Source organism: Phocoena sinus, chromosome 9 (assembly GCF_008692025.1).
Source record: "Phocoena sinus isolate mPhoSin1 chromosome 9, mPhoSin1.pri, whole genome shotgun sequence".
In the NCBI taxonomy this organism is placed as follows: domain Eukaryota; kingdom Metazoa; phylum Chordata; class Mammalia; order Artiodactyla; family Phocoenidae; genus Phocoena; species Phocoena sinus.
This window is the reverse complement of record NC_045771.1, coordinates 74,559,305-74,586,459: the sequence shown is the minus strand read 5'-3', so window position 1 is coordinate 74,586,459 and position 27,155 is coordinate 74,559,305. Positions and strand designations below refer to the sequence as shown.

The 27,155-nt window shown below is 38.6% G+C and overlaps 2 protein-coding genes across 3 annotated transcripts in view; both read right to left on the bottom strand.

Moving 5' to 3' along the window:
- The window catches only part of DNAH11 (dynein axonemal heavy chain 11), a 316,314-nt gene extending 305,469 nt beyond the window's left edge, over positions 1 to 10,845 (bottom strand). The window contains 2 exon segments of the mRNA XM_032643357.1: positions 8,998 to 9,141; positions 10,495 to 10,845. Coding sequence (XP_032499248.1) covers positions 8,998 to 9,141; positions 10,495 to 10,845 — 495 coding nt within the window.
- Positions 10,846 to 23,427: 12,582 nt separating this feature from the next.
- SP4 (Sp4 transcription factor) overlaps positions 23,428 to 27,155 on the bottom strand; it is a 72,657-nt gene continuing 68,929 nt past the window's right edge. For both annotated transcript variants that reach the window (XM_032643670.1, XM_032643671.1), the window contains exon 6: positions 23,428 to 26,855. In XM_032643670.1, the coding sequence (XP_032499561.1) occupies positions 26,608 to 26,855 (248 nt within the window). In that variant the 3' untranslated portion in view covers positions 23,428 to 26,607. The remainder of the gene's footprint in view (positions 26,856 to 27,155) is intronic.

The window sequence follows — 27,155 nt, the reverse complement described above, 5'->3', positions numbered from 1 at the left end:
CCCATTTAGGATAAAAACCCTCCAGAAAGTAGGCATAGAGGGAACTTTCCTCAATATAATGAAGGTCATATATGAAAAACCCACAGCCAACATCATCCTCAATGGTGAAAAACTGAAACCATTTCCACTGAGATCAGGAACAAGACAAGGTTGCCCACTCTCACCACTCTTACCACTCTTATTCAACATAGTTTTGGAAGTTTTTAGCCACAGCAATCAGAGAAGAAAAAGATATAAAAGGAATCCAAATCAGAAAAGAAAAAGTAAAGCTGTCACTGTTTGCAGATGACATGATACTATACACAGAGAATCCTAAAGATGCTACCAGCAAACTACTAGAGCTAATCAGTGAATTTGGTACAGTAGCAATATACAAAATTAACGCACAGAAATCTCTTGCATTCCTATACACTAATGATGAAAAATTTGAAAGTGAAATTAAGAAAACACTCCCATTTACCACTGCAACAAAAGTAATACAATAACTAGGAATAAACCCACCTAAGGAGACAAAAGGCCTGTATGCAGAAAATTATAAGACACTGATGAAAGAAATTAAAGATGATACAAACAGATGGAGAGATATACCATGTTCTTGGATTGGAAGAATCAACATTGTGAAAATGACTCTACTACCCAAAGCAATCTACAGATTCAATGCAATCCCTATCCAACTACCACTGGCATCTTTCACAGAAGCAGAACAAAAAAATTCACAATTTGTTTGGAAACACAGAAGACCACGAATAGCCAAAGCAATCTTGAGAATGAAAAACAGAGCTGGAGGAATCAGGCTCCCTGACTTCAGACTACACTACAAAGCTACAGTAATCAAGACAGTATGGTACCGGCACAAAAACAGAAACAGATCAATGGAACAGGATAGAAAGCCCAGTGATAAACCCACACACATATGGTCACCTTATCTTTGATAAAGGAGGCAAGAATATACAGTGGAGAAAAGACAGCCTCTTCAATAAGTGGTGCTGGGAAAACTGGACAGGTACATGTAAAAGTATGAGATTAGAACACTCCCTACCACCATACACAAAAATAAGCTGAAAATGGATTAAAGAGCTAAATGTAAGGCCAGAAACTATCAAACTCTTAGAGGAAAACATAGGCAGAACACTCTATGACATAAGTCACCACAAGATCCTTTTTGACCCACCTCCTAGGGAAATGGAAATAAAAATAAACAAATGGGACCTAATGAAACTTAAAAGCTTTTGCACAGCAAAGGAAACCATAAACAAGACCAAAAGACAACCCTCAGAATGGGAGAAAATATTTGCAAATGAACCAACTGACAAAAGATTAATCTCCAAAATTTACGAACAGCTCATGCAGCTCAATATCAAAAAAACAAACAACCCAATCCAGAAATGGGCAGAAGACCTAGATAGACATTTCTCCAAAGAAGATATACAGATTGCCAACAAACACATGAAAGAATGCTCAATATCATTAATCATTGGAGAAATGCAAATCAAAACTTCAATGAGATATCATCTCACACCAGTCAGAATGGCCGTCATCAAAAAATCTACAAACATTAAATGCTGGAGAAGGTGTGGAGAGAAGGGAACCCTCTTGCACTGTTGGTGGGAATGTAAATTGATACAGCCACTATGGAGGACTGTATGGAGGTTCCTTAAACAACTAAAAATAGAACTACCATATGACCCTGTAATCCCACTACTGGGCATATATCCTGAGAAAACCATAATTCAAAAAGACTCAGGTACCAAAATGTTCATTGCAGCTCTATTTACAATAGCCAGGACATGGAAGCAACCTAAGTGTTCATCAACAGATGAATGGATAAAGAAGATGTGGCACATATATACAATGGAATATTACTCAGCCATAAAAAGAAATGAAATTGAGTTATTTGTAATGAGGTGGATGGACCTAGAGTCTGTCATACAGAGTGAAGTAAGTCAGAGAGAGAAAAAAAAAATACTGTATGCTACCACATATATATGGAATCTAAAAAACTAAATGGTCATGAAGAACCTAGGGGCAAGATGGGAATAAAGACGCAGACCTACTAGAGAATGGACTTGAGGATACGGGGAGGGGGAAGGGTAAGCTGGGACAAAGTGAGAGAGCGGCATGGACATATATATACTACCAAACATGAAATAGATAGCTAGTGGGAAGCAGCTTCATAGCACAGTGAGATCAGCTAGGTGCTTTGTGACCACCTAGAGGGGTGGGATAGGGAGGGTGGGAGGGAGGGAGACACAAGAGGGAAGAGATATGGGGACATATGTATATGTACAACGGATTCACTTTGTTATAAAGCAGAAACTAACATACCATTGTAAAGCAATTATACTCCAATAAAGATGTTAAAAAAAAGAAAAGATGTGGTATATATATATCATGGAATACTACTCAGCTATAAAAAAAGAATGAAATGATGCCATTTGCAGCAACATGGATGGACGTAGAGATTATCATACTAAGTGAAGTAAATCAGAAAGACATACCATATGGTATCACTTATATGTGGAATCCAAAATGTAACACAAATGAACTTATCTATGAAACAGAAACAGACTCACAGACACTGAGAACAGACTTGTGGTTGCCAAGGGGGAGGAGTGTAGGGGAGGAATGGACTGGGAGTTTGGGGTTAGCAGATGCAAACTATTATATATTGGATGGATAAACAACAAGGTCCTACTGTATAGCACAGGGAACTATATTCAACATTCTGTGATAAACCATAATGGAAACGAATATGAAAAAAATATATATATATAACTGAATCACTTTGCTGTACAGTAGAAATTAACACAACATTGTAAATCAACTATACTTGAATAAAAATAAATTTTAAAAAAGAAAAGAACTAGCGTGTCTTCTATGAGCTCCGTGGGTTAGGTACCTCGATATCAGAACTGCCATGAAAGGCACGTTTTTGTGTCATGTGGAAACACAGGAGAAACACCCATCTCTGGCCAGGAGGGTTATTAGGGAAGACTTGCCAGGAAACTTGCTACTTGGTTAAAATCTTTAAGATGAACGAGGCAGGGCAGGCAGAAAACTGAACACTGATGCAAAATCACTGAGGGTTGCAGGCGTAGGGTTGTGAGAAAGTTCCAGTCTGGTCTGCCTGAAACTAGAGCCAGCAGCCCTAAGAGGTGGGGCTGTGAGAAATGCTGGGAAGGTTCATAAAGAACTTTGGAAACCAGACTGAAGACTTTAATCTTACTGGGCTGAACATGCACTGATCCACTGAAAAACTGCTTTCTAGATTAAATTCCCAATAGCGACAGCTTTTTCTAAAAGTCAGGGTTGAGGATAATTCTGGTTCTTCAACATTTCTAATTTACTAGATACTGTTTCAAACCTTCACTCTATTTACTGTTCTGTGACGAGGCCAACTTCTTTTAAAATTAAATATTCGTGTCACAAGCTGTAGATAAAATTGTTAGGAAATTCTGAGCCCCATGCTTTGTAGAGCAATTAGGCGAGCAACAAGAGTAACTCCATGAACATCATTTAGAACAAATTGACCTGGGATGTGCTCTTTAAGGACAATAAATCTTGTTATCAACAAGCTGTATACAAAGTAATTCAATTAACCTGGGCTTTTGTCTTCAGCTGTAAATTTTTTGGTCTAGGTTTTATGACTTATAAGAAAAATCCGTGAACTTTCTCTGAACCAAAATAATTTGGACATGTTTACTAGGGGATATACAACTACAGATAAAAGAGCCATGGTGCCTTTGCTAGAGTTCTCTTTACTCACCTTTCTTTTATCTCTTTTTAAATCTGGAGTGTTTCTTTTTACAGTGGTTCTTAAATCAGTAGAGACTATTGTGAGACAAACACTTTCAAAGTACAGGAGCCTGGTCCTCTGCCAGACTTCTTAAACGGAAATGTCTAGGAATGGGCCCCAGACACTAACTACAAAAATCAAATCATAACTTTCATTCTGGCTTGATAAGCATTTACAATTATTGTTTCTTTCAAGATTTGGGTCAACATAATACTTAAGGAAATAACTACATGCCATTTTTAATACTTTTGCTAATTATATAATACAGTTAGAAATAATAATGTATAGGGACACATAATAATGTTGAGCAGCAGATCGGGAGTAAAATTTCGGAGAAGCTGGATTTGAGATGTCTATTACACAGCAAGTGCCATGTCCGTAAGGGCAGTGGAAGTCTAAGCTTGGAGTTCAGGAGAGAGATCAAGGCTGGAGAGAGAAGTTTGGAAGGTCCCAGCTTATCAACATAAATTACTGTTAATCACTGTATATCTGAGTCAAACTTCAAAGACTATACAACACTGAATACAAGTGAGAGTATATTAGGTCATTAAACGAGAAAAAATAGTCAAATGACCTTCCCCATGTTCCTTTCAAACACTTGGTCCATCCCTTCTTTATTCTACCCCAGTTAAGAACCACAGCACTGGAAAACTACCTCAACCCTTTTCATTCCAATCACTACCTCAATAACACAGTCCCTCCTCGCTCCTTGATTGAGTCACCAATTCACCAATCCTTGCATTAAATGTTTTTCTTCTTCATATACAAAGTACCCAGAAAGACAGAAGTTGTTTAGCTTGGAATGCAAGTCATAAATGACCATTTGATTTCAAAACTTTCCGCTGAAGCCTGTCCTGATAAAAACCTTCACAGAACATGCCTTACTGCTACCATCTTCCAGTAAACACACGGATATGAGTTTGACAACCGGCTTTGGTGGCAACCATTGGATGAAAAAGTTACATGCTGATTAATTTTCTAATCAGCCTCTCCAGCTTTATTTCTCACCACCCTCCAGCTCTTCTTCCCCAATCTAAACATATTAATGCAGTCCATTTTTTAAAATGCAATCTGGGGCTTCCCTGGTGGCGCAGTGGTTGAGAGTCTGCCTGCCGATGCAGGGGGACACGGGTTCGTGCCCTGGTCCGGGAAGATCCCACATGCCGCGGAGTGGCTGGGCCCGTGAGCCATGGCCGCTGAGCCTGCGCGTCTGGAGCCTGTGCTCCGCAACGAGAGAGGCCACAACAGCGAGAGGCCCGCGTATGGCAAATAAATAAAAAATAAAAAAATAAAAATGCAATCTGCATTTCCTCACCTCTGTGCCTTTGCACTGCTTCTCCCTTCTTCCCTCTCCTACATCTAGCTATGCCTCCTGTCCTTCGACACTATGGGGACCAAGTAACTTACTATACAACTGAGGATGCTTTAGAGAGTAAAAACAAGCAATAAAAACGAGATGTTAACTGATCTGTAACAGGAGGAAAGTGGAACCGCCCCCAAGCAAACCAAGACCTATAATCATCCTATTTGAGACTCCCCCACCTTCCCTGCCAGCCCTGTAGGCGCCACAGCATCCTGCTAAAACCACTACATCCACCACATCATATCACTGCTGGCTCACACTGCATGCTTTCCGACGGCAGAAACGTCCTAATTGCCAGGTGTGTTCAGTCACTGGCACCAAGCAGATATTCATTAAGTTCTGATTAAATGAACAAATGACAACTATGGGCTTATTTAGCATACAATTTCCCACAAAGTGTCCTTTTCATATAAATGTCCAAAAAATTCAAATGGAGATAGCAGAGATCGTACACCAAATGCTTTTTCTCTAAAGAAATATCTTGCCACTTCAGTGTTTTGTCTCTTATAAGAACAGGCTATCTTTAGCCCTTATTTAACCTTCATTTGTTTAACAAGTACTTACTTAGATCGTACTATGTGTCAGGCAGAGTCTTTTGTGTTTGGGACTCATCAGTGAGCAACAAAGATTAAGAGCTCGGACTACTGTAAGGCAAGTAAGGCACTCACTTTGGAGCATAAGAGGGCACCAAAAAAAACCCCCAACAAACCTCAATAATTGAGATGAATAATATTTTAAAATATTTTTAAAGTAAAAGCTAATCCAAAAATGATGAATAAAGTATCAACATTTTTGAGTAAAGACAGGATGAGTATTACTGACCTTTTGCCTCAGCCTCTAATATGACTTGGCATGGCACTGTTAGTGATCCTACTTTTACTTCAAGTGTTGATTTTTTTCTGCATTAAATTTTATTTTTTAAAATACTGCGTTTGGGAATTCCCTGGTGGGTCCAGTGGCTAGGACTCTGTGTTTTCACTGCAGAGGGCCCAGATTCAATCCCTGGTTGGGGAACTAAGATTCTGTAAGCTGCATGGCACAGCCAAAATAGTAATAATAATACTGCCTTAAATTATTACTCCTCTTGATTACTGGGTTGTTTTTGTTTCTCCCCACCTCTCTGGAAGTTTTGTTCTTGAAGTGCGTTTCTCACTTGCCTGACCCTAAGTCCCTGCCCTTCAAAGATCCCTGCTCACCTGGAGGGTGGCTTCACAGAAAATAGATATTTGAGCAAAAAAGACTTGCAAGACATGAAGGGGTTGGCTGAGTGGATTCTGGGGAAGATGAAGAAATGGCAAGAGCAAAGGCCCTGGGGCACCAGTGTGCCTGAGACAATTAAGGAAATGCAAGTAAGCCATGAGTTAGCAACTGAGATGAGTTGAGAGGTCATGCGGAGGTCAGATCACAGAGAAGTCTAACGGATGCTTTCATCCTTTAACAATCCTAAGAATCACCTGTGCTTCTTGGTCCTGATTTAGCGGCTCTGGGGTGGGGCCTGAGATTCTACAGTTTTAACAAATTTCCAGCTGATGCTGATACTGTTGAGCCACAACGAGCAACAATGCAAAGTCTAGACTGCTATAAGCTCTTGGGCCCTTACTCTGAGTAAAAGGAGAACCAGTGCAGGGTCTGAGCAGAAAGTGACATGTTTTCTCGTGTTTCAACAAGGATCACTCTAGCTGCTGTGTTGGGAATAGGTTCTAGATGGGAGTCATATAGAAACAGAAAAACCAATTAAGAGGCTGATTATTACTAGCACAGGTGAGAGATAATGATGAGCTGGACCAGGGTGGTAGCAATGGAGGCGAGAGGGGAACTGATTCTGGTATGTTTGAAGGCAGAACTTGGAAGATTTCCTGACAGAATGGATATAAAGTGTGAGACAAAGCCAAGAGTCAGGGCTGACTAGGAGGTTTTTCTGGTTTGGGCATCTGGAAGGATGGAGTTCACATCCATTATTCTGGGAATAATTCCAAACAGCACAGGGTGGGGAACATCAGCTCAACTTGGAATGTTAAGTATGAAATGTCTATTGCACCCCAAGTGGAATGTCAGGCAGGCATATGGAGCTCTTTGGAATTTGGGAGCGAGATCTTGCCTGGAGAGAAAAGTTTGGGAGTCCTTCAAACATCGTAAGCCACAGTTAATTAGCCAATTATGTGAGCCATTGTGGATACTAAGCAAAGACAAGCTTTGAAAACTTTATCTAAAAATCTATAGTATTGCCTTAGGGCCCCTTCATTCTGAATTTAAGCCTTGTCCATAAAGAAACCCAAGTGACATCTTGAGTGTGACGTCCTCCCTTGTTTCCTCCCAATGCTCATATCCTCAAGCATAATTAAATAAATGAGAATCTTCCAAACCTGTTAAACCCGTGAGGTTCTGAATGTTCTGTGCCTTCTATAGGTGTGCTCAGGGACAGCTTACTCTCTTTCACTTAAACTTTTCAGAGGACTATGCAGACCCTGGTATTGAGTTAAATTCCGAGGAACTGGAAAGGGTTTTGTATCTTCTGTCGCCGTACACAGACAGAGTAAGAATTCCAATGAAGAGTGCTGCCTTGCCCTTCCAAGGCCAGCTGATGGCAGCCTGGATTCACAGGACCAAAGGTCATTCACATAACATGTGAAATCCTTTCATCAGATTCAGTTCAATAAAAATCTCTTGAACACCTGCTACATACCGAAAACTGTCTCAAGTGCTGAAGACAGAAAACTCTCTTCCTAGTTATCTCCATGAAATCAACTAAAACCATGTAAATTCAACAGAAGAGGAGTGAAACCAAGGTAGAACTGAAGTTGGGGGACAGAAGCTTTAGTTAGCCCAGAGACTGCAAGAAAACATCTCCTTTCAAGAAGACAGCAGAAGAGACTCAGGAAGGAGAAGAGGTGTGAAAGATGGAGATTGACAAATCATTAGTAAAAAGTATGTTGGCAATTATTCCTATGTTAAATATTGGCCTTGGCAAGACTGCTTTGGCTACTGAAATCTGGTTTACTGATACTAACCCAGTGTTTCCCAGAGTTTGGGGTGCATTAGAGTCACCTGGAGATCTTTAACAACTACTGCAGCCTGGCTCCCACCCGCCCCCAGACATTCTGATTTAACTGGTAAGAGGTGTGACCTGGGCCGAAGCATGTTAGTTCCCCAGGTGGTCCAAATGTTCAGCAAAGTTTGAGAACCACTGCTCTGGTTCTGCCAAACCTAGTTATTTGGTATGTTGCTCCTCAAAGCTGGTTCATGAACAAACAGCATCGGCACCAGGTTAGAAATGTAGAATTTCAGCCCCACTCCAAACCTCATTTATCAGTTTGTCTTTAACAAAACCCCTAGGTGGTTCTAATGCACATTAGAGTGCCAGTAACACGGGTTTAGAGAGCATTTCTCTGACTTAAGGGGAGAGAAAGAGGAATTTTAAGGCAGTCATTCCTAATACATTATTTCCATTACCCTTTTCCATTATCTAACATGAGTGCACTTAGAAACTAACAGGAATCTGAAAAACTGATAATACCCCTTTCCAAAGGGTAAATTTGTCTCTACTCTGAACGTGAAGTTTAATACCTATAGCTAAGTACAGGAGCCTATTCAATTCAAGCTGCTTTTTAATTTCTTCCATGATTTACAAAGAGAGGAAAAGGAGGATCCTGCAAATTACCACCTGTTGAACATCAGCATCAATATCAGCTCATTTCAGGAACAGCCTAAATACTATCATTTTCCGTCCACCTGGCTAATGAGATGACTGGCTTCTAAATTCTCTTTTTAATAGCCACAGTTGTCCTGAATAATTCCAAGTGTCATAAAGATAAATGAAATATTAAGGATAGACCAGTACCTCGTCTAGGAAAGCAGTTACATGTCCAAGGGATGAGGCAGGTAACTCTCCAAATAAAACCGTTTGAGAGAAATCATTTACTCCAATGTTTTCAGTACTCTTCTTGGCAATATAAATAAGTTTATGTTTTGCATCTCTTGGAATCTGCAACAAGAGTAACATAATTATTTTAACTCCACAATGTAGCTTCCATGTTAACAAGCAGGATTTGCTGTATCTAACTTGTAAGTAGATTGCTAGCATACGAAACAAAACCTGGCATCTTACCTACCTTTATAAATAAGATTGCTCCACTGCTCTTCTGCAAAGTTTATACAATTTTCTTTGTTCTTTTATAATGTTAATTTCACAGTATTATTGGTGTGGAATGTCCTTTCAAAAGCATGTCAATTAGGATCATCATATACCATAGTCTCATAATTAAACAAATACAGGAAGAAATTAGAATGTTTCCATCTTAGCAAAGGTTATTCTTTTGTGTAACATTTTCTTGTTCAGAAGTAAGCCAAACCGAGATAAAGACCAAGAGGTTAAATTGTATTTCTATACTCAAAGCAGTGTTTAATCAAGATATTCTAACATTTCCATAACTATCAGGTCATTTCTTCAGATATCATGACTGTTTAACTTAAGTAATACTAAACTGTTCTTGTCCACTCCACTGACAAACTTTTAAAATTAGGAGAGTAGCAAAACAAAAACAATTCAGAACTCACAAAACCCTAAGGCTAACTCCAGTGACTCTCTTTCTTTGGGTTCCTATTTCCCCGCCATTATTACGACCACATCTAGTGATGATGGCATCACTTTACAACACTGACAGTGAGGCATCTCAAGATTGTAAATCTTGGTCCAAAGTCTTCGCAAACTCTTTAAGTATAAATGCTGTGATCGTAGGTGATACGTTAACCTTCAAGTGTACAAGAAGTCTAGATTTAAAAAGGTAAAAGGAAAAAAACAAAAAAAAACAAAAAAAAAAAGGAAGAGAAAAGGGAGTGGGGAGGGAGAGGGAGAGAGAACTGTCCTGAGCGCAGATTCCCGGGCAATTCTTTTTTAAAAGGAGTCCTAAGTATTATTCGTTGGGATGAAGTGTGCTTGACAGGCAGACTGAGCCATGACAAGCTATTTGGGCTCCGCCAAACACCACATTTGGCTCCGGAGTGACACAAGAGCGATTTAAAGTTATCTGGCAAACAGAACTCACCTCGCGCCTCACGCCCAGGCAGCTGAAGGACGCGCTGCTTTTTCCTGCTTTATCCGGGTGAAGCAGGCCCAAAGGCTGACCTTCTAGAAAACTAACCAACGACCACTTAACAGCAGAGTGGGCACACGTGGGGGATTCTGCGGACTCTCGGCAGGCACTTGATTGAAGTTTTTTAAAGCGCCCGCATATGTGCCCCGAAAGAACCCAAGGAAGCACAACTGGCCTGTCCCGCTCAAGTGTCCGTCAGGCTGGGCGGGAGGCGTGACCTGGTTCCCTCGCCCGTCGCCCCTTACCTGTTGGGACGCCGCGAGCCGCTCCACGGCGTCGACGCTGAACACAAGGCAGGCGGGGCTGGGGCTCTCCAGAAACTCCCCCAGGACCTGCCGCTTGTCCTCGCTCTCCAAATGCTGGCTCCATTTCTCCTCCGGGAGCCCCAGCATCTGCTCCAGACGGCCGCCGACGAAGCGCACCCGCGCGTCCTGGGCGAAACTCCGCGCTCTCCTGGCCGCCGCCACCTCCTCGTCTTCGTCCTCCTCTTCATACTCCACCAGGCCCACCGCCTCCGGGCCGGCGCCCGGGGCTAGGCAAAGGGTCGGGACTTCCCGGAAGCCTCCCGCCTCCCGGGCTGCCACCTGGGCTGCCATCCAGCACGTCCGAGGGGACGCGGGGTTGGCCGGCTCCACGCGCGCGCCCCTGTCCAGCCCCGGGTAGGAGAGGCCACCTCCACACTCGCGCTCCGAGAGGCGCCCACCTCCTCCAGCGATCACCGGGAGCGCGGCCGCTAGTCCCACACCTGCTCCCACTTAGCAGCCGGCGTCTGCGCGCACTGCGAGCGCAACTCGCCAGGGCTCTGGCGAGCCTTGAGCCGCCGCGTCCCGTTTCCAGGGGAACGACGTCCCCGCCCCGGCCCTCTGTGGGCGGAGTGAGAGCCGAGTGGAGCAGCTTTCTGGAGGGGAGGAGCGTGCCCTCGACCGGCGTGAGCCACTCGGTGGCCTCCTCCGCTGCCCTCTGACGCCCTGGCACACTGGACATCTTGGGGCTCCCGGGAAGGGAGAATGGCAACCCAGTATTGATTAACTGCTGTCTTTTGAGCAGTGCTGGGTTGTGCTGAGCTCCGTGCTAAGTCCATCCCCTTGATTATTTTATTTAATACCTAGAAAGGCAGGGCTTCGACTGGTCAGCTTATTTAATGAGCAAAGAAACTAAGTCACAAAGTGACTAAGCAACAAGGAGATGGTGGAACCGGGATTCAGGACTTGCGCCGAGGGCTTTTAATTTACCTTGCCCATAGCTGTTAGAATGTTTCCAGAAAAGAGCCAACACTGCAATTCAGCTTTCCTAGTTGTGGCAATCCAAGATCTAGGTATTCAAAATCCTGATTCTGAACCTCACCTGCCAGTTACTGGGATGTTAATACACCTAATGAAAGAATGCATGACGTCTCTGTAAACAGCAAAGTGCTCTGAAAATATATAGAATTATTATTCAATCCAAGAGTAAAAGCTCAAGGGGGAAAAGTTCCAGATTAGTAACAGTCTCCGTGATGTTGAAATGGATTTCAGTATGGTCTATTAATGACATTTGTTGAGACTGAAGTAGCCAGAATTTTGAGGGGCAGTCCTCAAAAGTTTTTTTTAGTCCTTTCCATTTGTTTATTTCAAAGTAAAAACTTCAAACCCCTTGTTTCCCATAGGAACTATGAAGGAGTGTTGCCCTCAATAATCCATTATAATAACTGATTATTGATAAATAGGTTGTATCCAGCAAGATTTGGTGCCTTAACAGTTTTTCTTTTTAGGATGTCAATTGTGTCTGATAACCACCTATAAGATTTTCTAGTTATATCATCAGACACGTGAATGAACACAGGCTCCTGGAAGGCTGTTTTGCAGAGTCCAAAGCAATCCTTGGGGCACCCAGTGGCTACTAAGCAAGCCTGGAAATCACTTGTGAACACCTTACAATGCTTCTTAGTCTCTCCTCTCACGCCTATATTCTACCTTTGCATCTCCTACCCCAGAGACACAGGAATTCTGTAAATAAGAGTTGAACTAAATTGAAGTGAAAAACCACTTTAAAATTCAGCAGAAAAATTTAAATCATAGTGTTACTATTTAAGTACAATTTTCAAAAAGTCACACAGTAACTCAAAATATAGAATGAAGACATGTCAAAGATGTCTTCAACTCATTAATGAGGATATCAACAAAATGGTGAAGTTGGTTCCAGGAGAATCAGAGAAAGAGATTCAGAGGCAGTGGAGAAAGACTATTGAAATAAGGTCGCTAGGTTAGATACAATACTCCTTAATGTCCTATAGGACAATATAATCTTGACTTCTGTTTTGGGCTTTTTAAAAAAATTGTGTATTTCAGAAGTAATTCATATCTGTAATGAACAAAAATCTGCAGTTAACTGCAATTAACAGAAAACCCAAGTAATAGTGGCCTACAATAAGAACATTTATAATCTCACCCAAGAAGTCTGGTTGTAGAAGAGCCAGGGGTTGGTTAACACAAGGACTCTGGGATGAGACTGTTGTTCATCTCCCTTTTCTGTGGTCTCCAACCCGTCAGTTATTCTCCTATCATGGATGCTAAGTGGCAATCATGTTTTCTAGCATTCCTTGCAGGTGACAAAGTCCAGAAGCAAGAAAACAGCATCTTCATTTTTGTGTAAAGAAAACTTTCTGAAGCCCTCCAGAAGATGTTCCTTTTCATCTGATTGGCCAGTATTCCATCTCATGTCCATATCTAAACTTGGGTTTGTCAAGGGAAATGAGATCAAGATCTAACTCCAGCTTCCTTTTAAGGATATGCCCAGTAGGAGGAGCCTGAGCAAAATGTGGGTTCTGCTAGTGAAGAAAAAGGGTAAAAACTGTCCATTTGGTAGTCAACCAAGAAAGGTATGGATGTGTTTTTTTCTGAGATTCCCCATAAACGTATAACATCATGGGAAGTATCTCTTTACACTAACACAATTTCCCAAGAATTGTGAAGACTTTATTACTTTTTTTCCCCCCTAAGTGTGGCTAAACATTAAAAGAACTTTATTCTTGGAGAAGCCTGGATTAAGGTCAACTTGAGATTTTGGAAGGAGAAAAAGGAAAACAGGGTAAAACTGAGAAAACTATGTGATTTGAGGAATTTTACTGTCTGGATTTCCAGAGATATCAAGACAGAAACAAGTGGGTAAAGGACAAATATAATGAGGTGCCGCTGTTGAGGCCATCAGATATGTGCCATGGTCAAGAGTGGGGGCAGAGAAGGGTTGTATACCAAGTGAAGGGACATGGAAATCAAAGGCAGGAATGTCAACTCATAAGGTCAAGGCCATTCAAAGCAGATACACAACAATAGTTAAGCTACAGTTTCTTACCACTGCTGGTTTTGATTAAAAAAAAACAAAACAAACAACAAACAATAATAACAAAAAACAAGCTAAAGCATCTTTGCAGAGTCTAAGCATGAATTTAGGAGACAGAGGGGGAAATGTAATAGAAAACCAACAGATTTGCAGGAAAGAATAATTTTGTAACATTTAGAGAGACAATTCTGAGGTGTACTTGTAATGACTGACAGAAGCAAGCAACAAGGATCACAGGACTCTGGAGAGGAAATCCTCACCAGTCTACAGTGTAATCTCTTCCTGTACCTGTATGATGCACTCTACCTTGCATTATAGTTATTTGTGCAGCCTTCTTATTTTTCCTTATTAGCAACAAAGCCCTTTGAAGGCAGGTGCTGTCAGGGACTGTGCCATTTAATTATTTTACCCCCTGCAGCATCTAACACAGACCCTCCAGCAATACTACCGTTCGAATATTTGTTGAATTGAAATAAGCACTTCAAAATAAAATGCCAACAAGGGAAGGACTTCTGTAACCCAAAAAGTTTTAGTCAAGGAAAGCGTTAGAGCCTCTGAAGGGAGAAGAGAAAAATAAATGTGTAAAAAGAGATGAATTAATTTAATTAATTAAGAGAACAGAAAAGAAGTTTTATGTCTGGAGCACTAGTTCCAGAGAAGGAAGAGGATTTAGAGATTAAATAAATTCTACAAAAGAATATGTGAGTTAAGTTGTAGGGAGTACAAACACAATTATTTCTGAATATCTCCTACATCGTATCAAACACATTATTATTTCTGTTCCTGCTTGTTAAACCTTTCTTTGAAATCAGAAATGAGGAGAAAGCTTAGAGAAAGTGCTCAGAGTTGGGCACAGGTAGAAATTAAATGAGGATTCGTGATCCCTCCCCCCGTGGAGGCAGCGCACACATTTGTCTAGTGCTCAACAGTTTACAAAGCCCTTTCATAGGTGCTACTTAGTTAGTGGAGGGAGATTTGAGGAGGAGAGCAGTGTGTTTATATCAGGTAAATCTGCCTTTCTCTTTTCTATTTACATTGCTGATGTACCCATTGTAAAGCTGCTAAGCTTTCTTCCTAAACCAGTAAGCACTGTTTGCATTCTTGCTTTTCTCCCTAAATATATATTTATGTTCCTAATATGAATCCCTAATATAAATATATATTTATATTCCTAATATGAATTGTTCCAGGATATAGAATATCACATATAATTTGTAATATCCCCAAATCTCCAAGGATTAGAATACCCTAATTGAATGCCCAAATTCTACCAGCACCAAGAAGTCCCCAAAGCTTTCCCAGCAATTCCAGCTCCTTAAAGAGAGGGCATTCTCTGTGACACACAACAAGGTTACTTGGGCTGGGAAAGGTTAGAATTAATAAAACATCCTTTCAGTATGCACTAACAGTTCTTTTCCTGTGGCCATCCAAACCCGTAACTCCCCATGTAAACAGACAATGCAAATAAAGTAATCTCCTGTGAATCTCAGTAGTTTGATCCTGAAATGGTCAACAAAACTACAGTTGGCAAGCTCAGGGTGTTGGGGAAGACAGGGGATTGATGGAAGCAGAAAGGAAATAAACATATCTTGAAGTGTAGTTCATTGATTCTGTGATGCACCTTTTTTCACATTTTAACATCTCTGCAATTGGGGTCTGTCTTACTTTTGTGGTCTGCCAAGAGGCATGTCTGTAGACGTTATTACTGCCCATACATCTGCAACAAGACTTGCAAAATGGAACATTATCAGCACAGAAGAAATTCCTGGAGGTAACAGTGGAGCATTCTTTTAAGAAATGCTACATCATTAATACTCTTCATGGCACACTTTGGAGTATAAACCTACCTGTCCACTGTTCACATTCAGCTAGGATGCCAGTATAGCCACACCGGTTATTAAAATGCTGAGATAATGCCATACTGGAAACTAAATAGCCACTCTGGTTCCCAATCCCCCTACTACCACCCCATGACCTCCCCAACATCTAGCAACTGAAAGAGTAATGCCAGGGGGGTGGGGGTGGAGGGATGGATGGGGGTGTGGAGTATAGGATGGAGAAATAGGGAGGGGCTCTGGGACCTCCCTCCAATCAATCCCTTCTGATTGATGGGTGCTGTGCTGTGTCTGTTATTAAAATTTTTGACTGTTATCTCTATCTATAATAATCAGGAACAATAATTATATTCTTTTGTTTACAGGGAATGAACTGAACTTGGAACAGGGTAACTCTTACTCTGATAGCTAAATATGTCTAAATTTTGATTGGGTGCTGTAGATTCTTGAGAACAAAGCAATGTCCTCTGGATTCACAAGCCTGATGTATTTTAGGCCAAGTTATAGCTCACCTACAAAAAATAAAATAAAACAGAGTTATTTTTTTTAGAGATCATAATTACTTTGAGAGTATTCTGAACAATGCCAGAGTTAAAAGACATATTTAGTAAGAGGCATAAATACTTAAATCATAAATCTGATTAATATTTCTATTAGAACAAAATGTATAAACTGAAGACAAATATTTTATTTGAATATATTCTCTGGTGATTATTACCTCTTTTCTCATCGCATTAATTCTTTAAAGAATTTGTTAAGATCATGGATTTGAATAAGGATACTATTTAAAAGAAAATTAATATTTTAAAAACATTTTGTAAACAAGGTAACACTTTTCCTAAAAATACAGAACAATAAATCTTAGATCTACAAAATGGTCAGTAAAATTCTTTAGGAAGGTTCACCCTTTTATCTTTTCCTATTTTATGTCAAAGTCTGGATTTACAATTGGACATAAGAATAAAAGTACTCCTAGTTACTTATGGAATTGGTGGACATACTTACTTGACTGTTTTTTTTTCCTTCTTTTGTTTTATTAGTTTGTTTGATGTATTTTTTTGAAGCATGATTGACCTACAACACTATGTTAGTTCTGTGTGCCCAAGATACTGATTCAATATTTCTATATGTTAAACCTGGTGGCGCAGTGGTTGAGAGTCCGCCTGCTGATGCAGGGGACGCGGGTTCGTGCCCCGGTCCGGGAAGATCCCACATGCCGCGGAGTGGCTGGGGGCGTGGGCCATGGCCCCTGAGCCTGCACGTCCGGAGCCTGTGCTCCGCAACGGGAGAGGCCGCGGCAGTGAGAGGCCCGCGTACCGCAAAAAAAGAAAAAAAAAATGATCACTGCTTACAGACTTTTAATACAAATTGACATCCCCTGGATTTTGAAAAACAAAACAAACAAGAAAATAAATGAAGAACTGAGGTTCTTTTCATAGGACCCATAACCCTGTTCTAGTCATGATTTATTCCATAAAAATGAGAATTAAAGGTTATATATCATCATTAGAATACGGTATAATTTTCTAACAATACTACCTTTCTGTCCATATAATTATAGAAAATGAGAGGAAGCGACTATAATACAAAACCATAGTAACTTATAATTTAATTCTGACTTACAAACAGCAATTAGAAATGTATATGATGCTTCACCAAACATGCACACACACACACATATTTCACATACATATATATATTTGACAAAGAATAAGCTAACATAAAAGCTTCAAAGACATAACACAGTTAAAGTCGTAACCATTTACAACATTGCTGAATTGAGTTGGAATCTTTTTTCAGTTAGCTTGCCCTTTGCCTTTGTACTATTTTCCTCAACAGTGGTTTTCCAAACATGTTAGGGTGACCAAACATTTCAAAACCATGATGCCCTTTAGAACCATGAATTACTGATGTATTTAATTCCAACATAAAATTATACAAGCTAGGAACAATTTTACCAGCAGAAAATATAACCTTATTATGGCTTCCACATCTCAAAAATAATACTGCTCTCAGTAAAATATTTATTAAACCACATTTCATAGCAAGATAATAAATAACACAATTTGAGTCAAGCCAACCGTCTAGAAAGGTATGCTTCAAAGACGAATGAGTGTGGGAGACAACTGCTCAAGTTTAATTTCCTCCTCTTCCCTGTAATTTGCTTTTGTCTGATCTTAGCTCCCAGGGTCTGACTTCTTGGCTCTCTGATTCTGACTCGAGACTTGTTCATCTTAACCTGTGGCCCAACATGATCTGAGCCTTGGCTGCTCCCTGTGGATGTGGGCTTACTGTACTCCCATCTCTGCAAGTGCTGGCCAGCCCATCCTAGGAGTCGGGGAAGGGGATCTCGAGGTGCTCTAGAAATCTAGCCAAGGGAGAGATGGAAGGAGGCAGGATTAATACAGAAAAGAGGAACAGCATCCCTTACGCCTGAATCTGGTGGCACACAATATGTGCTAAATGGACTGGCTGATTGGAAAAAGTATCTCTACAGGTTAGCTTGGGAATGAAAGAGGCAAGTCAGAGTTAAGAACAGGATCTGAAGCCCAGTTAAGGTAGTCACATGGAAGAGGTGCTGGAAGTGGAGGGCAGCAGCTAGCGGAGGTGCCTCTGAGCCTGGCAGGGCACGAAGCCAGTCTGGACAATTTATTTGTTTATATCTTATCTTATTCCGCAAAGAATCTGAAAAGCTAAGTGAAGATAGCTTAGAGCTCATAAATGCAGAGCATCCTATCCTTTTCTGAACCAAGTCTGAGAGGAAGTTGTCTAGGATAAGAAAAGGTTTGGACACCAAAATGCACATTGTTTTTTTTTTCATGGTTGCAATTTAACAGGGAACTGAAAACACAGGAGTACTTTTGCCCTGTAAGCTCAGGTTCATTTTGTTTATTTAAGTGTATCTCTAAACACAGGGGATGATTTTAGATATAGCAAGTTTTCCACACGTTAACAACAAAATAAAAGTTTTTGAACAGCAGATGGGCGATGTTTCTGTTTTTCACCACTTGGTTTGCTTCTTAGTTCACTCGTTTGGTTGTCTGCTATCACTTAGGTAGGCAAGTAGTTGAAATTAACATTTTAAAATCAGAAAATAACTGGGCTTCTCTGGTGGCGCAGTGGTTAAGAATCCACCTGCCAATGCAGGGCACACGGGTTCGAGCCCTGGTCCGGGAAGATCCCACATGCCGCAGAGCAACTTAAGCCTGTGCGCCGCAACTACTGAGCCTGCGCTCTAGAGCCCACGAGCCACAACTACTAAAGCCCGCGTACCACAACTACTGAAGCCTGCGTGCCTAGAGCCTGTGCTCTGCAACAGGGGAAGCCACCGCAATGAGAAGCCTGCACACCACAACGAAGAGTAACCCCTGCTCGCCACAACCAGAGAAAGCCCACACACAGCAACGAAGACCCAACACAGCCAAAACTAAATAAATAAAATTAATTTTAAAAAATTAGAAAGTAACTAAGGCTTGAAACTTTAATTTTGCTTAGCATTGGGAAAAGATGACCATCATATAAATCTGAGATAGAAACTAGCTCATAGGTAGTTTGAGAAAAAAGGTACAGTTGAATCAAGAAATTCTCACTGAAATTTCTCTTTTTTAAAATGGGATATTGAGCATTGACTTTTCAACATATTGGTACCCAAAGCATTTCAAGATTGGTCCAACTGGGGACTATTGCATCCTCCCTGCCCCCTTTTGGGTTGAGTTATGATAACAATAACTTCTATCTATTAAATACTATTGTGTCAGAGGCTTGAGAGTTACCTTATTTGATCCTCTTAAGACACCTACAAGGTATTATTTCCATTTTGGAAATGAGAAAAAGAGGATGCAGAAGTGGTAGTTAGATAATTTGCCCAAGGTTGTGTAGGAAGTGGCAGAACCAGGAATCAAGCCCACACTCCTCAGCCTCCCAGTTGGTGATCTCTGTGTCACACGGCTTTGCTTTTACCAGGGTGCTCAACCCTCTGCGTTATGAGCAGGCCTTTATCTCCATGGCAAGGATGCACCGCCACCTCTTACCTCTCTCCTGCTCTCCTCGTTTTTGGCCCCTCTAGACTAATGCGCGTTAGCTGTGGTCCAGTCAGGCGTAGGGCTCATCCCTTTTGCTGATTCCTCTTCCCCCAGCTTCCTCTCAGATACTGATCGGCAAGGTTTGCTTCCTCACTTCCAGTTTTACTCAAACATCAGTTCAGGGAGGCTTCCTGACCCCCCTAATTACAATCGCAGCCCCAGCACTCTTCACGTTTAGCCTACTTGTCCCTGTTGCCCTTACCACTTTCAAATCTATGTGTGAAATCTGTGAGGGCAGGGGATAGGGTTTTTTGTCTCCTTCTTGGTCTGACACATGGATTAGTGCCTGGTACCAAATAGACCCTCAGTATTTGTCCAATGAGTGGAGACTCAAAATACAAGCCTATTAGTCATCGCTATCATTAAGTCCTGAAGCAAATTAATTTCCAGAAGTAGAAGGGCTAGATAAAAATGTAGTTTTATGGAAACTACTGGTACAAATCTTTTATACAGAATTTTAGGGTATGTGTGTATTTTTAGGCCTATCTGTATTTCTTGCAGTCTTTCTTTCAGCAGCTTTAAAAACAAAATACTTTTATGCTGAAGTTTGAACTTCCTAATCCAATCCTAATGTTATAGTGATATATAGCTAATATGTTACACATAGCATATATTTTATCTATATACATGTACTTAATTTTATTAAAATACATACAGGAAACACAAAACCCTGTGGATTACGTTTCCACTGAACAAAAATTTTAAACAGTGCCACAATTATGCAAAGGGATTACTGTTAACTGGAAACACAGCTACTGTTTCCTTGAAAAAAATTTTACTGTGGTAAAAATATTGTTTTTATGGAACATTTCAAATATCATAAGCTCATGTGAAAATTCCGCTTAACTATCACCCAATTTTCCTGGTTGACTTCGTAAGAGAATGTACAATGTACTTAAGGCTTGAGTATCTGTACTTAACTGTGGGCAGCATAGTGATGCATGATTTATCAGGAAAATACCTTTTCTATTTAAAGAGAATAGATTTTATGTCAGTACAGTCTAATACAAAATATGTAATTTGCTAACTCATTTGCTAAATCAAATCCTTATTGTAAAGAGCTGTTATATATATGTATATGCATACATAACTTGCTTTTCTTGGCTAAAGTACTATAAATAGCATACTGATTTCTTTCTTTTTATACATGAAAACTTGATTATTAAAATTCTGTAATCTAGAAACCCTATTAATTGGAACATTTTCCTCCAGGAGAAATTGTCCTAGCAGTTGCCAAACTATTACCTTAGACAAAAACGAAGGTTTGTACCATCTTTCTTCCTCCCTTGCTCTGTGTTTCTTTCTTACTATTTGTACTTGAAATCACTCTCAGGTACCCAAAAATAAATTATTTCATTGCCACCTGCTACAAAGAAGAACACAGCCTAAGACGTACACTAATCAGCAACTCTTAGAAGAAGGGAATACGTGCCTTAAAAATCCTGCTACAAAATTACAAGTTGGTTGTGTGTGAATCAAACATTATTGCTTGGGCAGTAAATACAGTAATATGTAATTCAGATGTATTGAAGAATATTTATTTCTTGTACATGCCTGAAGTCTGCACTCTTTAAGCAAGCTATGCCATCTTTTTTTCTTGATATCTTGACTTTATCATGAACAGCATCGCGAACTATACCTTATTATATTTAGTGTTGTGCTGAGCACTGCTTCAACTTTCCTAACTTATTACACCAGTGTTTTTATGTCAACAATCTATGATATTCTGACATAAACTGCAGCAAGGTCTTTTTTGACCCACCTCCTAGAGTAATGAAAATAAAAACAAAAATAAACGAGTGGAACCTAATGAAACTTAAAAGCTTTTGCACAGCAAAGGAAACCGTAAACAAGATGAAAAGACAACCCTCAGAATGGGAGAAAATATTTGCAAATGAAGCAACTGACAAAGGATTAATCTCCAAAATATACAAACAGCTCATGTAGCTCAGTATCAAAAAAACAAACAACCCAATCAAAAAATGGGCAGAAGACCTAAATAGACATTTCTCCAAAGAAGACATATAGTTGGCCAACAAACAAGTGAAAAGATGCTCACCATCACTATTTCTAATAATGCAAATCAAAACTATAATGAGGTATCACCTCACACTAGTCAGAATGGTAATCTTCAAAAAATCTGCAAACAATAAATGCTGGAGAGGGTGTGGAGAAAAGGGAACCCTCTTACACTGTTTGTGGGAATGTAAATTCATACAGCCACTATGCAGAACAGTATAGAGGTTCATTAAGAAACTAAAAATAGTACTACCATATGACCCAGCAATCCCACTACTTGTCATATACCCAGAGGAAACCATAATTCAAAAAGATACATGCACCCGCAATGTTCACTGCAGCACTATTTACAATAACCAGGACATGGAAGCAACCTAAATGTCCATCAACAGAGGAATGGATAAAGAAGATGTGGTACATACATACAATGGAATATTACTCAGCCATAAAAGGAACGAAATTGTGTCATTTGCAGAGATGTTGATGGACCTAGACTGTCATACAGAGTGAAGTCAGAAAGAGAAAAACAAATCTCGTATATTAACACATATATGTGGACTCTGGAAAAATGGTAAAGATCATCTTATCTGCAAAGCATTAACAGAGACACAGATGTAGAGAACAAACATATGGATACCAAGGGCAAAGGGCAGGAGGTGGGATGAATTGGGAGATTGGGATTGACATATATACACTATTACGTATAAAACAGATAATTAATGAAAACCTACTGTATAGCACAGGGAACTCTACTTGGTGCTCTGTGGTGACCTAAATGGGAAGGAAATCCAAAAAAGAGGGGATATACATATATGTACAGCTGATTCACTTTGCTGTACAGCAGAAACTGACATAGCAGTGTAAAGCAAATATAATCCAGTTTAAAAAAAAATCTATGATAAAGTAAAAAGCATTATTTTTTTGGTATTTTCTTTGACTCACTCTTGGCGCCTGGTTCCTGGTTCCGAGTATGAAGTTCCTAGAAGTCCAAGAATCAAACTGGTACTACCACATAAAAAATAAAAAAATATAGAAAAAGTTTACTACTTGCATTATCCCTTTTATACAATATCATTCTGATGCTTCCAAATGTGAATTTTTCAGATAACTGAAGTTTACATTTTTAGTTTGATACAAATCTTTTGAAAAATTTATTCCTTACTAGTTTTGTTTGGCAGAGTAGAATAAATTTAACTGTTTCTTGATTCAGGAATTGTTAATGAACACATATTATTACACTAGCCATGTCTTTACCTTAGGGTTTTACTATACAACGTGATCTACCCAAACAGTATTGGTCGCTACAGATTTAAAAAGAATTTTTGGCATCTTCTGTTAGTAGATCAATGTACTTCCCTGCTGCCTAACATCCCCTGCCCCTCACTTGGCCGTATCTAATCTGTCCTGGGTTTGGAAATCTGTTAACTAAAGTTGTTATAGTAATGTATTCATTATGTCCATTAAGGTTCTGCATGAGATTTGCAGGGCTCTCCCAAGAGGAAAAGACAATAGCTTCTGCTTATAGACTGTGGCGTCTATATACATGGCATACATTGCTTCTTAGTGTTTCTGTAAGCTTAAATAACATCTTAATTATGTTTTCGTTTTTAGGTCTTCCTACAATTTCCTAACATTTACTGTTTAAAAATATTTAAGTAAGAAATGTCCCTAAATCAAATTTTAATTTCCATACATGTCTAGAGCAATGGCTACAAATTAACATGAAATTTGAATTGGTGTTCTTTGGCGGTATGTTCAGAGAGAGAAATGGTGACCGGATCTTAATACCAGGAATTATGAAGAGTTGCCAATATGTTTTCTAGTGAGAAGCATTTACTTTCCAGTGTTCATCATTATAAAAAGGTTGATAGTTCAAACAATTTATTGCTGTTTTATAGCATACATAATTAAATGAAGAAACATGTTAAACTCAAGGGAATTTTTAATAGGTTACTTGCAATTGTTATTGCAGGCAACAACTTGTACATGATTTTATTTCCAAATCCACAAAAAACAAATTTTATACAAATCAGCACTGTAAAAATGTCAATTACAGCCCCAGAGGCTTTGCTGGCAGAATAATTGTCTAAATTCTAGGATATGGGAAACAGGTTTTTTTCTGGACTCATCTTTTTTTTTTTTTCTTTTTTTTTACAAAAAAAAATTTACAAGTGAAATGTTACTACAAAACTTTTTATAAGGAATTTTTGCAAAACATTTACATTTTACCATCAACTATTTCTGTTTTAAAATCATTATGTAGATTTAATACCCTATGCTGCACATCAATTTATGTGGGATGACAACTTAGTGACATGCATAAAAAAACACCACAAGGCATTAAAATGAAGACTTAAATACAAATATTGTTGCAATAAAACAGTTATAAAATTGAAAAATAGGACCTAAACATCATGCTTATCTAAGTTTGACAAATTAACTTTTTCTCCTAGATTACACACTTTGATTACTGCTCTCATGAGAGTGTGATAAATAATGACTTAACATCAAGTTCTAATGTAATCAGCAACACATACACAAACCTAACCAAAGAAAGTATACTGTAAGAAAAAACTATTCTAACACTGGAGTTCTACCATGATAAATACATAGCTTTGCACTGATAATTACAATAAAGAAAAGTTTTATAACAGTGGCAAAGGGAATGAACAGTGAAATGTCATTAAACAAGACTCTACTGCACATCTGTGCCCTATTACTTATAACAGCTATATCCCACTGAGTCAAATAAAGGACACTGAAATTTACGATTCTTATAAGACAGAAGAGTGGATTCAGAATGGTATGCAGAACAGACTGTCAAAAGATTTCTAATTTCAGTGGTGAAATGTGCACCTGCTAACACAAATTAATATATTTTATATGCTATAAAGCTATCCAAATTCAGTTTGTTAAATTTATAATAGGCCTCATTGTTGATTAAAAAATAACTTCGATTTCTGAGGAGCATACATAGGTATGCATTAAAATTGGTTCATGGAATAATGGTGCAGAGAGCTCATACTCGGTATTAACAACAACAAAAAGTGTCACTCTGAGGAAACATGATTCAAACATTACGAAAGTTTCTTTGCATAAAAAAATTTATAGCACTGATTGTGTAGCATAATGATAGATAAAATATATATTTGATGTTTCAGCTCCTATATAATAAAATTAAAATTAATACTACCAAATGCTCCTCTGTACCAAACAAAGCAACAAACTGATTCTGATGTTTTAAAGCCAGATACATCAGTTGTTAAGAGTACGTTAAATAAAATATACAAAACAATTTACAAAATCCAACTAAAATTTAAAGACTTTGTTACAAGTCTACAAAAGCTTTAAGAAACTTGAAATTTATAACCACAGTGTAAAAATTTTTTTTTTCCTTTAATCTCAAAGCTTTTTTATACAAACTGAAAGCACAAAAGACCTTCAGTTTTATATAACGCTACAAAGGGCTGGCCTAAAGTGTACATAGTGTAAACAGTGATCATTACAGTATTTCTCCTTCATCAAAAATACAAGAAACATCACAATTTCGGAAGAGAATTCGCATGAGTAGTACTTTTCCTGAAATAATAGGGAATGCACAAGAAAACATACACCTATGTTCAAACAGTCCCCAAACTAATGGTGTTAATAAACCGAGCAGTTAAAAACTTTAGTTTTCAAATGGTCAATTCCAATTCCATTATAATTCTTTGTAAATATATTTTTAAACTATTAAATATCTTACTAATATTTAAGCTACTGGTATACTCCCAATTTTTTTTATATGAAACTTTTGGCCATCTTTCCTATTAAGACCCTTGTATAAACAATGAAATACATTTTTCTTTAGTCACTTAATTGACTGAAATTATTCTGATTTTTAAAAAATAATTTTTGTTTCATAGTATCACATCTGTTATATATTTGTTAGGCTGTCTTCTTAGGGAAAATTCAGGTATTGGCATAACATAAAGAAATTACTGTGTTATAAATTCTTAATCAGCCTCTAACACAGTGCTAGAAATAAAATGGGATTCGCTAATTTTTAGTAAAGAGGAAAACAGAAATTGTAAAGTAGTTAAAAGATAATTTTCTGCTGGCCTTAAAAAAAGTGTGATAATTCTTTCTTTGGCTAACAAGTCAAAGCATAAAGAATTTTGCACATTGTCAACATAATTCATATTTACAGAATACGAAACTACAGAACGATTTAAACTCTATGCAAATATTTCCAATATAAACATTTAAAATGAACTTTGTGGTTCAACCTAGGGTTAGGAATATAATCAATCCTAACTTCAAAACCTTACCTGTTAAATTGCCTCATTTTATTTTTCTGAAGCTATTATGAGTTTTGTTTTCCCCCCAGTATTTTCCTAAGGTTTCAATCTAAAATTTAACCTAAGGTTTAGCTCTAAGTTCCTCTTTTGTCTCCAAATGGAGAAAGTACTTGGACTTCACTGATTGTCTGCATACGCACTACTACAATGTAGTGGTAATAAAGATCTGAGATGCCTCTCAGATTACTTTTTTGGAACTTACCTAATTCAACTGTTGAAGAATTTCTAATATTTAGAAAAGACGGCCAAAACTATTTTCAGTTGATTTTTCAAAAATCAAGCTAAGGAAATAAAGTATTATCTCTATCATCAGTTAACTATTTGTTTTCTGTGCTACTGCAAAAAAAAATAAATCCACATAAATTATTACTGACTGAATTTATAACAAAGTACTTTCAAAGAAAACAAGTCCAATTAAGGTCCAGCCTACAAACTACTGAGGTCTGTCTTTTTAAACATGTTAACACATGATGTTAAGAGAGGGGAAGATTCAGTTTAAAGATTATGTGATAGATCTCCAAATAACTACAACGTATAATATGGAGGAAATACTTTTCTACCTGTTTCCAGTACATCAGTTTGCTTTTTATATTTTTAAAAATTCAACACTTCATGTGCTGACCCAAAATCTTGGAATACTTAAAGAAGCCAAGAATGAAAACATGATTTCCTACTTTGTAATTCACCTGACCAGCCCATTTCCAGATTTTCAAATGTGTGTAAACTTAAGTGCAGCACTAGAGGTCTCTGTTATAAATAACTTTTCAGAATTCTTCCATGTTGGTTGAAACATTGGGAGTTGCTGGGTTTGAATCTTGAGAAATGGCTGCAACTGTGACAATTCTTGGGGAGCCAAGCACCTCTGTTACAGATGAGTCCAGTTCTCCGGAGGTAACAATGGCAAGAGCTGTCCCACCACCTTTCTTATTCTGGTGCGTTTTGACATGTTTGGAGAGATGATCACTCCGCATAAATCTTTTAGAACATTCCGGACATTCAAATCTCTTTTCACCTAAACAGAAAAATAATAAATGAATAGTAATTCACTTTATCTAAATTAAATAATAATTTAAAATAATTTCTCTTCTGGTCATACTATACTTTTGAGTAGTTGCAAAATACTTCATGTTTTTATTTTAAAATGCCATCAAACACACAGTGCAGTACATGACTTTAAAGTCATGATTCTGCTAAGAACTGAAAATAAAAGCTGTTTCCTCAGTTTCCTTATCTACAAAATAAGAGGGTTTCTAACAGATGATCTCAAAAATCTCTTCCAGGTATAACAATACATAATGTTCAAGGCTCGTAT